The sequence below is a fragment of the Hyperoodon ampullatus genome (genome assembly GCF_949752795.1).
Source record: "Hyperoodon ampullatus genome assembly, chromosome: 14".
Lineage (NCBI taxonomy): Eukaryota > Metazoa > Chordata > Mammalia > Artiodactyla > Ziphiidae > Hyperoodon > Hyperoodon ampullatus.
Window position 1 is genome coordinate 1,531,097 of NC_136927.1, and position 13,484 is coordinate 1,544,580.

At 50.2% G+C, this 13,484-nt stretch overlaps 1 protein-coding gene across 1 annotated transcript in view; it reads right to left on the minus strand.

Moving 5' to 3' along the window:
* MAD1L1 (mitotic arrest deficient 1 like 1) overlaps positions 1-13,484 on the minus strand; it is a 320,736-nt gene that overhangs the window by 93,414 nt on the left and 213,838 nt on the right. Inside the window, exon 14 of the mRNA XM_079718283.1 lies at positions 12,260-12,348. Within this exon, the coding sequence (XP_079574409.1) occupies positions 12,260-12,348 (89 nt within the window). The remainder of the gene's footprint in view (positions 1-12,259; positions 12,349-13,484) is intronic.

Sequence of the window (13,484 nt, forward strand, 5' to 3'; positions counted from 1 at the left end):
TTAGAAAACAAGAGAGATCTCAAATCAATAATCTCAGCTTCCACCTTAAGAAACTAGAAAAAAAGGGGAAAAATACAGCCAAAGCAAGAAGACGGAAGGAAACAATAAAGGGCAGAAATCAATGAAATTGAGAACACAAAAACAATGAGAATAATGAACAAAACCCAACACTGTTCCTTTGAAAAGACCAATTAAATTGTAAAGCTCCAGCGAGACCGGCAAAGGGAAAAATCGAGAAGAGGCCTAGCAGCAGCACCAGGAATGGGAGGCTCCGCAGGAGCGCGTCCACACGGACAACTGCCCTCGGTCCAGCCACGTCGCCCGACAAAGCACCCACAACCCGACCCTTCTAAAGACCTTCCACAACAGAAATACCCAGGCCTACATGGTTTTACAGTCTCTTCAGAAAAGAGAAGGAGCACTTCCCAGCTTGCTGCATGAGGCCAGCATTACGCTCATACAGGACCAGAAAAGGACAGAAAGATAAATGAAACCCACAGACCAGTATCCCTCAAAAACATGGACCAAAAATCACCCAAAATCAAAGCACCGGCAAGCTGAATCCAGCAATACATAAGAACGTTACCTGACAGCCAACGGGGGTTTATCTCGTAATGTCAGGCTGGCTCAACACTGAAAAATAAATCAATATAATCTACCATATTGACAGTTTAAAGAAGAAAAAACACACAGTCGTATCAATCTATTCAAGGAAAAAGAAAGGATTTGACAAAATTCAACATCTACTCATAATAAACTTTTGTAAGAATAAAAGTCAAATCAAGAATAGAAGGGGGGCTTCCCTGGTGGCGCAGTGGTTGAGAGTCCGCCTGCCGATGCAGGGGACACGGGTTCGTGCCCCCATCCGGGAAGATCCCACATGCCACGGAGCGGCTAGGCCCGTGAGCCATGGCCGCTGAGCCTGCGCGTCCGGAGCCTGTGCTCCGCAACGGGAGAGGCCACAACAGTGAGAGGCCCGCGTAACGCAAAAAAAAAAAAAAAAAAAAAAAAAAAGAAGGGAACTTCTACATCCTGATACATCTACAAAAAAACCCTACAGCTAACAGCGTTCTTAACGGTGAAAGACTAGGTGCTCCTCCAAGACCAGCAACAAGGCAAAAATGTCTGCCCTCCTCACTCCAACACCAGTCTGGAAGTCTTAACCAAAGGCATCCCACTCAGAGAAGATATAAAACGGGTGTAGACAATTTACAGATAAGAGTACCTGCGCGGGAAAATCCCAAGGAATCAACCAAAAATAAAGACCAAGAAAACCCTCATAGAACTGATAAGTAAATTTGGTTAAGGTGCAGGATACAAGATGAACAACTCAAAAATCAATCGTTTCTATATAATAGTAAGCCAACATAAAACAAAATTTACAACTGATATAAAAAGGCATACTTAGGTATAAATCTAATAAAACATGCAGAGTCTGTATACTGAAAATACAAAATGCTGATGAAATAAATCAAAGATGTAAATAAATAGATACGTATTGTGTTCACGGAATGGAAGACCCAACATAAGGAGAATGTCAATTCTTCCCAAACTGACGTAAAGATTTAACTCAATGCCAATAAAACCCCAGCAGGATTTTTTTGGGGTAGATATAGACAAACCAATTCTAAAATTTATATGGCAAGTCAAAGGAACTAGAATAGCTAAAACAACTCTGAAAAAGACGAATGAAATTGGAGGAGTCACACTACCAGATTTTAAAAACTTACCCCAAGGCTACCAGTAGTCAAGACAGTGGTGATGAGATAAATACTTAGATCAATACAGCAAAATGGAGAATCCAGGAAGAGAGAGAAATATGCCCAACCGATTTTTGACAAAGGCATAAAAAAGCAATTCAATGAAGGAAGGACAGCCTTTACCATATATTGTCCTGAAGCAGTTAAACTTCTTTAGGCAAAAATAAAAGTAAATCTTCACCTAAACCTCACATCTTATGCAAAATTTAACTGAACATGGATCAGAAACTTAAATGTAAAATGTGAAACTAGAAAATTTTAAGAAATAAACATAGGATAATGCCTTTGATACTCAAGGCTAGGCAACGAGTTTTCAGACTCAATATCTAAAAATGGATAAACTGGACTTTTTCAAAATTTAAAACTTGTTTTAAGACATTGGTAAGATAATGAAAATAAAGTACAGACTAAGAGAAAATATTTGCGAACCACATATTTGACAAATACGTATCCAATATACATAAAGAATTTGCAAAATTCAACAATAAGTTAAAAAACAAAACAACCACCAAAAAACAACTGGGTAAAAGACAGGTGAGATATCTGGACAGATACCTCACCAAAAAGGTTAAACACGTTGCAACTAAGCACATGAAAAGGTGTTCAACATCAGTAGCCACTTGGGAAGTACAAGTAGAAAACCATGGTGAGATACACTACACACTCAGCAGAAGGGCTAAAATAAGAATATTGACAATAGCAAGCGCTGACAAGGAGGAACCCAAACTCTCACACAACTCTGTTTAAGCAACCAGCAAACCACTTTCCAAAGCCAAACATGCACTTAACGCATTACTTAGAAATTCCACTCCTGCGTGTCTACCCTGGAGAAATGGAAACTTATGCCCACAAACAACCTGCACGTGAATGTTTATAGCAGTCCTAGTCACAAGTGCCCTAAGCTGAAAACAACACAAATATCCTTCAACAAGTGAATGGATAAATTTTTTACAGCTGCGGCATATCCATCAGTGGACTGTTACCCAGCTATAAAAAGGAGCGACTACAAGGATGCAGAGCGCTCCGGAACCTGTAAATCAATTAGACCCGACAGCAGAGGACACACGCTTGCAGGGTGCACACGGATACTCTCCAGAAAAGACTACATATGTTAGGCTACAAAACAAGTCTCAGAAGTTAAATTTATTGATCTAATGGAATTAACTCAATGGGATGAAAGTAAAACCCAATAACAGAAGGAAAACTGGAAAACAAATACGTGAACACTAAACAACAGACTCTTAAACAACCAACAGATTAGAGAAGAAATCACAAGGAAATCAGAAAATACCTGGAGAAAATAAAATAAAAACAAAACACAGGACAACAGTGAAAGCAGTGTTCTGGGGGAATTTATAGCCTTAAATGCCTACATTAAAAAAGGAGGATCTCAAATTGATAACCTAACTGTACACCTTAAGAAACCAGAAAAGGAAGAGCAAACTGAACTCAAAGGTGGTAGAAGGGAGAGAATAATAAAGATTAGAGCAGGGCTTCCCTGGTGGCGCAGTGGTTGAGAGTCCGCCTGCTGATGCAGGGGACGTGGGTTCGTGCCCCAGTCCGGGAAGATCCCACATGCCGCGGAGTGGCTAGGCCCGTGAGCCATGGCTGCTGAGGCTGCGCGTCCGGAGCCTGTGCTCCGCAACGGGAGAGGCCACAACAGTGAGAGGCCCGCGTACCGCAAAAAAAAAAAAAAAGATTAGAGCAGAGACAAATGACACAGAGAACAGAAAAACGGTAAGAAAAATCAACAATACCAAAAGTTGGTTATTTGAAAAGATCAACAAAGTCGACAAACCTTTTTAGCTGGAATGACTAATATATTTCAATATAAATAAAAATCAGTTATATTTCTATACAGTGGCAATGAACAATGTGAAAAACAAATCTAAGAAAATAATTCCATTTACACGAGCATCACAGAGAACGAACTACTTAGGAATCAATTTACCCAGGGAGGTATAAGATTTGTACACCGAAAACTGCAAAAGATTGTTAATAGAAATTAAAGAAAAACTAAATAAATGGGGAGACATTCCATGTTCATGAATTGGAAGACTTAATATTGATGTTAAGATGTCAGAGAAATCGAAACGATCTTGGAAAAGGACAACAAAGGTGGAAAACTCATACCTCCTGGTTTCAAAACTTGATCGAAAGCTACAGTATTCAGAAAGGAATGAACTTTATACAGATAACATCTTGGATGAATCTCACTTATGCTGAGTGAAAGAAGCCAGTCTCAAAAGATTACAAATCGTAGGATTTCATTTACAGGTCATTACTGAGAAAAAATCAAAACTGTAGGGATGGAGAACAGATCAGTGGTTGCCAGGGGATTATGGGTATGTAGGTGAGCGATTATAAACTGCCGGCGTGAGGAGGATTTTGAAGTGATGAAATTATTTTATACTCTGATTAAGGGGTAAGTAATTAACATTCACAGAATTGTACACCAAGAAAGAGACTATTTTACTACATAATAATGTTAATAGTAAAAAATAAAGAGTCTCCTAGGATACAGTCTGTGCCTTATTGTGACGGTGATTACGAGCATGAATACGTATTTGTCAAATGTGACTGTGGTGTCTGGTGAGGTGGCGGAGGAGTATTTTACTACTGACATTCTTCACAAGTGAAGGAGCATGGCGATAATCCAAAGCAGACTGGCTTTTATTTGGTTTAATCACTGTTTTAGGCTTCTCCAAAGACAACACACTGTCTGAGACCTGCCTTCTGGGTGGACCACTACCACAGCCCCACCCCTGCGTACCTCACCCTCGCGACACTGGACATTAAAAGGCATGCATCCTGCTGTATGTAGAGTATGCCTCAATGACACAGGTATTTTTAAATCCCTAAGAATCCGGAGGCTAATGCAGAGAAAGCACGGGGTGCAGAGCCTGACCCACAGAAAGCATTAGGTGAACGTCAGCTGCTTTGGCACAATTGTTACTACTGCTGCTGGAAGGGGGAACTGTCCCCACTTTCAAACCATAAGGCGTCGGAATCCTGGGTACCAGACAGCCCAAGCACCGTCGAGCTTCTGGAACCAGAAAGTACGCTTGCCCGTATGTCAAAACATGGCTGACAGTTAATGCACAGAGATGTTCATCACGGTTTGTTCTTAACAGCTGAAAACGTGAAAATAACTCAAACTCCAGAAGTGGGTTAGCCAACTGCATTACGGAACAAACTATATGTTAATATTTACACAAAGTCTGTAAAAACATGGGAAAGTGTCATAGTACAAAGTGGAGAAACGGAGTTGAAATGATGTGGATTTCACTATGTATAAAATATTTATGAATAGAAAAAAATGCCGAAGAGTTTCAGTTTGAGATGCCAGTTCCAACATTTACATTTAAGTGCAACCTCTCTCAAAATTCCATTAAAACAAGAGCACAGGTCTTCCTTACTTCTTTTGAGGGCTGCTCCTGTAAGGACAAAGAAAATAGAAGACACTGTGTCCAAACAACTTCAGAAGTTGGAAAACAGATGAATGAACGGTAAAGGACACAGAAAAGCTAATTCCTAGACCGGCAGTGGAAACGCCAAGAAGCTTCTACCACAAAAAGCCCCCAAAGTCTCAGGAACAGCATCACCGAGAGTCGCTTCCAGAAGCAGCAAGAAGGCAGGGCTCCAACTGGAAGTGGCTTGGAAGTCGCTCTCTCTCTTCTTCCCCACTTTTTAGGAAATAATTACAGGAACTTGCAAAAACTGCACAAGGAGGCCCATGTCCTCTTCACTCAGTGTCTTTCTCAATGGTAACGAGGTAAACAGCTTCCACGCGACGCTGTCACACGTGCAGATGCGTGTAACCACTGCCGCCATTGAGCCCACGCACACTGTCTCCTCGGAGACACCCATCCCCACCCCCCACCCCCCACCCCCGGTAACCTCGTCTTCTGTGCTCTAAAGAGACTGTGTAAAACTGATGTTAATTATTCTTTAAATGTTTACAGTTCTTCAGGGACACCATATGGGCCTGGCAACATATTTGGGGGGAACATTTTAATCATAAATTCAAGTTTTTAATGTTTGTAAGATGATTCGGATTTCCTGTTTCATCCTGGTTGAGTTTTGGTCGTCTCTGGTGTCTGAGCCATTGGTCCGTTGCCCCCAGTTAATGATCTGGCAAGCCTAGGGCTGTTCACAGTGTCCTGTGTCCTCTACGTGGCCGAGGGCCTGCAGAGACACCCCGTGCACGCTCGATACTCACGACCTGTGTCTTCTCTTTCCAGACTTGTCAGTTTTGCTAGACGTTTATTAATTTTATTGAATTTTTTCCCAAAGAACTGGCTTTCTGCTTCAATAATTTTCTGTTTTTCTCCTTTCAGTTTCATCATATTTTGCTCTTTATTATTTCCTCCTTTCTGCTTGTTTTGGGCTTAATTTGCTCTTCTTTTTTCAGGGTCTCGAGGCTGGAATATAAATCGGAGACCTCCCCACTTTCCTAATGCAAACGTTCAGTGCCGTGCACCCTCCTTCTCGGCGCTGACTCTGCTTGTCCCACAGACTCCGACAGGTGTGTTTTCACCATCAGTCGGCTGTATTTATCTCTCCTTTGAGATGTCCTCTTCCACACTCGGGCTATTTGTTTAATTAATGAGTGTGTTGTTTAATCTCCAAACATTAGGAGATTCCCCTGTTGTTTTTCTGTTACTGACTTCTGGTTTGAGCTCCTTCTGGTCAGACAATACACAGGGTATGAAGCTGATTCTCCTGAACTTGCTGAGGTCTGTTCCACGCCCTGGGTGCGGTCCACGCCGGCTGGCCTTCCAGGTGGGCTGCCCCACCGCGCCTTCTCTGGATGTTGATCAGGTCCTGTTGGTGGATGGTGGTGTTCAGTTCTTCCATGTCTTGGCTGCTTTTCGGTCTGGAAGTTCTATGACATCTGAGAGTGCTGTGTTGGGGTCCTGGACTGTACGGGTGGATCTGCCCATTTCTCCTTTCAGGTTCGTCGCTGGGCTTCACGCGTTTTGAAGCTCTGTCGTCTGGCACACACACATTTAGGATCGTTACGTCTTCTTGGCAGATTGAGCCTCATGTAACGTCCCTTTTTTGTCCACAGTATTTTATCTGAAATTATTCAATTAATATAAGCCATACCTACTTTAAAAACATTCATGTTTCCATAGTACATCATTTCTCATCCTTTTGCTTTCAACCGACCTCTGTTGTTACCGTTGAAGTTGAGTCTTGTAGATAAACTACAACTGGGTCATGTGTTCATATCCACTCTGCCCATCTGTTATCTTCTAGTTGGTGCGTTTAGATCATTTACTTTAAAAGGAACTACTGATTTGCTGGTGCTTCAATCTGTCACTTTGTTATGTGTTCTCTGCTCCCAACTCCTCTGGTTCTCTTTCCTTGCCTGCCAGTGGGTTACTTGTACAGTTCTGTAGTGTTTTGAGCACTCTGCATTGCAAATACTTCTCAGTAGTTGCTGAAGGTATTAAGATACACATAGGTGACTTGGCCTCCTGGGGCTGACGTATCCCTCTCCCCACTTTAAAATAAGAACTGGTTTGTGCGTTTCTCCTGTGTGTGCTGAGCACCACCATCACGGGACGCTACGGGTTTTTGACCTCGAGTATGATTTCAGAAAACTGCGAGGACCGCCTCTTACGCTTCTCCCTGTTTTCACCCATCCCATCGTTCCTCCCCCTCGGAAATTCCAAGCTTTCCTCTGTTACCATGTCCCTCCTGCTCGGGAGGCTTCCTTAGACATTCGTTAAGGGTAGGTGTGCTGGTGACAAATTCTCTTAGTTTCACTTTGTCTGAGGATGTCTTGATTTTCCTTTCATCCCTGAAGGATATTTTCATTGGCTGGCGGTTCTTTTCTCTCAGAACTTGAAAAATGTGCACTTCATTCTGGCTTCCGCAGTTTCAGGTAAAAAACTCGCTGTCACTCAGATCCATGTCCCCGTAGATGATACAGTGTTTCTCTCTAGCTTCTTTCAAGATTTTTCCTTTGTGTTTAATTTTCAGAAGGTTAATCAGCAGGTGTCATGGTGTGGATTTCTCTAGTTTTATACTGTGAGAGCTTCACTTAGCTTCTTCAATCTGTAGTTTTATGCCCTTCACCAGATTTGGGAAATTTTCAGTCATTACCTCTTAAAGTATTTTCCCAGCCCCGATCCCTTTCTCTCTGTCTGGGACCCCAATTAAGCAAAGTCCCATACTGTGTCTCCTCATCACAGGTCCCCGAGGCTCTGTTGCTGTTTGTTTTCAGTCTGCTTCCCTGTGGCTCTGGTGAGGTGATTTCTATTGATCTGCCCTTGAGTTCACAATTCTTTCTCTCGTCTGCAGGCTACTGTGGAGCGTATCCAATGAGCGTTCTATTGTGGTTATTGTATTTTCCAGGTGTATACTTTCTGTTTGGTTCTTTTTTTAAAAAAAAACAAACAAATAATTTTTATTTCTTTGCTGAGGCTTACCATTTTTTCATTTGTTTAAAGAGGATGTGTAAGTGTTGAAGCATTTTTACGATGCTGCTTTAAAATCCTCATCAGGTAATTCCGCCACCCGAGTCACTGTGGTGTTGCTGTCTGTTGACTGTCTTCTCTTGTTCATGTTACAGCTGCCCTGCTTCTGGATAGGATAAGGGGCTTTTATGACATCCTGGACACTCCAAGCATTACGCTGTGAGACCTCATCCTCTTTAACCTTCCCCTGGCGGCAGCCACCCGGCTCAGGAGGAGGTGGAAGTCCCTGCTGACACGATGCTGCAAAAGCAGACCCTGCAGACAGGGTGGTGTCAGCTGGGCTCCCCACTGGTCCACCAACACCAGGGCTGGTGAACAAGGGCCGCCCCGCTGCTCCAGGGTGGGAGCAGGAACTGTGTGCCGCGCCTTCTGACTCGGGTCAGTGACAGGAAGGGTGACCAGCCCCCGCCATCGCGCTCTGGCTCCAATGCTGCCCCTGAGGATCGGCTCAGCCCTGCTGACACTCCCTGGGATGACACTCCACTGCCTGCTGTAGCCGGTGGTCACTGAGAGCCCTGCTGGCCCAGTGACACTGCCGGTGGGCCTGGGTGCTTGTGCCATGGGGCAGGGGAAGGAAGGGGATGGGGGGAACAGGCTTTCCTGGGAGCTGTGTGTATCTTGTTGCTGGTCCAGGCAAACGGCAGCTGAGAAAACTCGGGAGCTCGCCAAGTCCCAGGGTCCTCAAGGCCACCCTTGACTCCCTGCCCGGGCCTTCCTCGGTGGGTGTGATGCGCAGGGTTCTCGGTTGTAAGGGGGAGGACCTGGGCATGATGCGGCTGCTCCAGCTGACCAGAACCAGAAGTTAAAGATCTTTTCAAAATCCAGCATCTGCACATCCTCTTCCGCATTTGATCTTATGTGTCTCTCCCCTGCCTCTGAAGAAGACCGGAAATTCATTTTCTTTAGAGAGAAAACAGCGGGTTTCCGGGCAGAAGGATACCAGGTAGAGGGCAAAGTTGCCCAGGTCAACAGGGGACCAAGGGGATGTCCCCACAGTGACACCGAGCTTGCCGGTCCTGTCCCCAGCTACACGCCCAGAAGCTGGCAGCTCAACCTCCAGATAGGCATCTTCCCCGAAGACAGGACCCAGACGCCAGTCCTGAGGGCTCCCAGTGAGATGGCCACGTTCAACCTAGTGAAGCCGCAGGCAGAGTCCACCAGGCCCAGGGTGGGTCCAGGAGCTGCTCGGTGCCCCCTCCTCATGAGCAGATGGCTGGCACCACCAGGGCCTCGAGGAGAACATCAACAGGAGACCTACGCCCAAACCACCATGGTGACAGAAAGAAAGCAACTTAAAGGAAACAGGCTGTATGGACAGAAGAAAGCTTCATAAAGTCCCATGATTAACGTCAAAGAGTCAGTGAACACATTTTAAATGTAAAAGGATATTCAGAGAACAACAGCAACGCTACAGAAAAGTCTCAGGAAACTAGCAGCATGACAGCAGAAATAAAATAGAACGGGTTGATAAATTCGAGAAAATTTTATAGGACGTAGAAGCAAAAGATGGAAAATAGGATCAAAAATGTTCTCACGATGGAAGAATTCAGAAAGCTCCACATGCAGATAAGAGTTTCAGAGAGAAGCAGCAGAAGAAAAGGAAGACGAGAAACGAGCAGCGAACACTTCAAGACGCCTCCCAAGAGGTGGGGGCGAGAGGCGCCAGATGGAAGGCCACCAGGTGTCCAGCACGCAGCGCAGACTGGGCCGCCAGAGCGCGTCTCTGTCACACTTCGGGACGCCGGACGGCACACGGCTCTTCAGTCCCCCAGAGAGAAGGCACGAGGCGGGCCAGGACCCAGACCCAGAGGCTCTGCCCGGTGGGGGGAGGCTGACCCTCGCACCCACCGCAGGGTCAGCGCAAGGAGTGGAGAGACGGGGTCGTGGCCCTGGCTCCCTGCGCAGTCCAGGCGGGGACCCCGTGGCTGCTGGCAGCTGGGCAGCAGGTGGGCAAAGGGGCCCAACTTTGGTTCCCGGTGTGCCTGCAGCCCTGGCGGAGGGGTCCTGCTGGCCAACCAACGGGCTTCCCGGCGGAGCCGCACGTGGTGCGGAGGGGCAGCGGGAGGCTGCCCTCAGCCCGGAGCACCAGGGTCTGGGGGCCTCACCCCAGCTGCGGCTGCCTTTCAAAGGGCACCCCTCGCTGAGGTCCACAGGCCCAGGCCCAGGTCCACGGAGGCGCGTTTGGCTTCAGGGCCTGGGTCGCGGGGGGTGACCGTGTGGCCACGTCCGTGTCCGGCTGCGCCCGCTCCCGGAACCCGAGTGCTCAGACACTCAGAGGCAGGGGCTCGTCTCCTGATTGAGGGCAGTGTAAGACCCAAAGCAGGGGTGCTCAGCAAGGATCTGTTCAGTAAGTTTTCTAAAGAAAGAATAACAGGAGTCTAGCCCCTGGCAGTCTGGAAGGGGAGTGAGCGGGGCCCAGCACACAATGCCATCCTCAGGGGGAGGGGGCATCTCCAGTGCCCCCAAGGCCAGGGTCGCCCCAGCCCCTGAAGCGGGGGACTCCGCACGCTGGAACGGGCCTGGGTGGGCAGGTGAGGGGACCCAGGCGGCAGTGAGGGAACCGGAGGGCGGGACGGGCAGGCGCCAGTCTCCAGGACGAGCAAGTCTATCCAGCTGCTAAACTCACAGACAGCACCTGGGATCTCCCAGAGCTGCCAGCACAGAAGCAAGAGCCCAGGCTTGTTCCAGCTGAGAGAGCCCTTCAGCTGCTGCCACTTAAAATCTTTACTGAAGTTTCCCCCCAGTTTCCTTCCTTAAGAGAGTGACGCTTTAAAATGTCACATGTATACACTTAATGTGTCACACATGTAACATGTGTATTTAACACACACATAACCTATGCACAGCAGGTCCACCTGTGCGCGTGACAAAGGCACGGCCGTGCCCACCCTGTCCTCACCCCCATCCTCGGGAGGAATGGGCTCCCAGGTGCCCCCGGTGGGCAGGGCCAGCCCTGGGCCCCAGGCTCCCCTGGCCGGCCGGGCTTCCAGGGAAGGCCGAAGGGCGGGTGATGGACGGCAGGCCGTCGGGTTCACAGCCTTCCTCTGCACCGACCCCTTAGGAGAAGGTGTTCCTGGACCCGTGGGTTTTAGAAAAGATTTGCCGGAAGAGCACTTCCCTCTCCGTGGGAGGAGGGGAGGACCAGAGAGACGGAGGCTGCCTGGGTTTCCACTCAGAGGGGGGCTCCTGAAGCCCCTGTCGTCCCCCCGACTGTGAGGGGGTGACGGTGGGGGCCGCACGTCCCGGGACACCTGTCCTCAGGGGGCCCCGTGAGGCTTCCTGGGAAAGCTGAGCATGCCCTCAGCTGTGTGGAGGACACTGACCCCTGCAGTCACCGCGTATGACGCTGGGAAACCGAGGCACAGGAGTGACAGGGCTGGCTGTTCAGACACGGACGGCGGCGAGTGCAGCAGAGCACGGGGTGCCGGGGCGGGAGGCCGCCCGGTGCGGCGAGGACCAGGAAGCGCCGTGAAGGGGGCGCCTGGAGGACCCTCGGCCCACAGCTTGACGGCTGACCCCGCAGTGAAGGCTCAGCAGGTGCTGGCAGCTCCCCTCCTGCCTCCCCAGCCGGCTCAGATGTCACTCCTCTGCTTTGAAACCTTGGACGGCTCCCTGCTGCTCACGGGGACACGGCCACAAGCCTCACCAGGGCCGGCGGGTCTGGCCTCTGCCTGGCCCAGCCGCCAGCGAGCACGTCCTCCCACGCGCCCACAGCCCCACTCACGGGCACCCACTCGGGAAGCCCCCAGACCTGCCCGGGCGCCCCTGCTGCACTTCCCACTGCCCGTCGTCACACCCGCACGACCGTAGGTGTGTCCCCGCAGACAGCGCCGGGACAGGAGTGGCCTGCCGTCTGCTGAGACAGAGGGAGGCCTGGCTGTCAGCACCAGCCGAGGAAGGCCGCTGAGCAAAGGCCAAATGGGGCAGGGGGGCTGTGAGCCACGAGGATGGGAGGTGACTTGTGAAGACGACACCGGGGCGGGGGCAGCCCTGGGGACGGGGACGTACCTGAGCGAGCTCACCTCCTCCCTGGAGAACAGGAAGCTCTGCTCGGCCGGGCCCGCCTGGGACTTCAGCATCTTCAGCTCCATCTCCAGCTACGAGGAAGCACAGGAGTGGGGTGAGCCTGGACCACGAGCCCCAGGAAATCTGCAGGCGCACCCACTTCCCTCTCCCTGGCCCCGTCCGTCGCCAGGCCTCCTGCAAACCTACGTCCTCCCTGTGTTTTACTTCTTGTCTCCAGAGCAGCAACAGACAGTCACGGGGCGCATGGGGGGACATCAAGATCCGGGGAAAGGCGGCCACGGCAGCTGGAGAGAGCGTGTTCGAAACGCACCGGCGCTCTCATCGGCTTTGACAGTCTTGATATTTTATTTATTTTGTGACTTCAAATTCCTCTACAGGATGTCAGGCCACGCACAGACCGCTGGGAAGGGACCGCAGAAGCGTGGAACTTAAGCTGCTCTAACACATGGTGGGAGCGGCGTGGGGGGGACGGCGAGGCTGGAGAAGAGCAGGGAGGAGACTCCCCCGCGCCCCCACGGGGAGGAGCAGAGACGGGGCGGGCGGCCCCGAGCGGGGGCACAGCACTCGCCCACACCAGCGTCCGCTGCCCTGGGCTCCGAAGGCCCCCGACGAGACACCCGCGTGCAAGGGCACGGCAGGCCCCGGCAGCCGGCTGCAGGCACGGTGCCACTGTCCTCACACCGGGCTCTGGCCGTTCTGCAGTCCACCCTCAGGGCCTCCCACCCCGCACCAGCCCAGTCCCCGCGTGTGGGTCACCGGGAGGAGAGAGGGCTGTCATCCAGCTCTGCTCTTCCTGGCCTGCGCCCGGCCACCCGCCTGCCCACCCTCTCAGCCCTGGCGTGCTGCCCGCCGCTGGCACCGGGGACTCCCGCTCTGCCTGCTGTCCGGCTGTGTCCTGACACCCCAGAGAGAGGCCCTTAACCTCCCACCCAGCTCTCCACTGAGCCCCAGAGCGGACAGGGGATGTGGGCAAGACCCCTAGTGGCGCCCACACCGGCCACAGGCAGCAGCCGTGAGTGAGGCGGCCGGTCCCCGAGGCTGGGTATGCGACCCCGGCTTCACCACTGTCCAGGCTGCACGGCTGACGACCTGCCCTTTAACCCGGGGCGGCCAAGAGCTCCCAGCTCACATCCCAGCACGTGCCCTGCATCAGTGGGAAAGGTGTCGTGACGGACAAGCAAGGACCGGCAGCCCTGGGCAGCGGGGA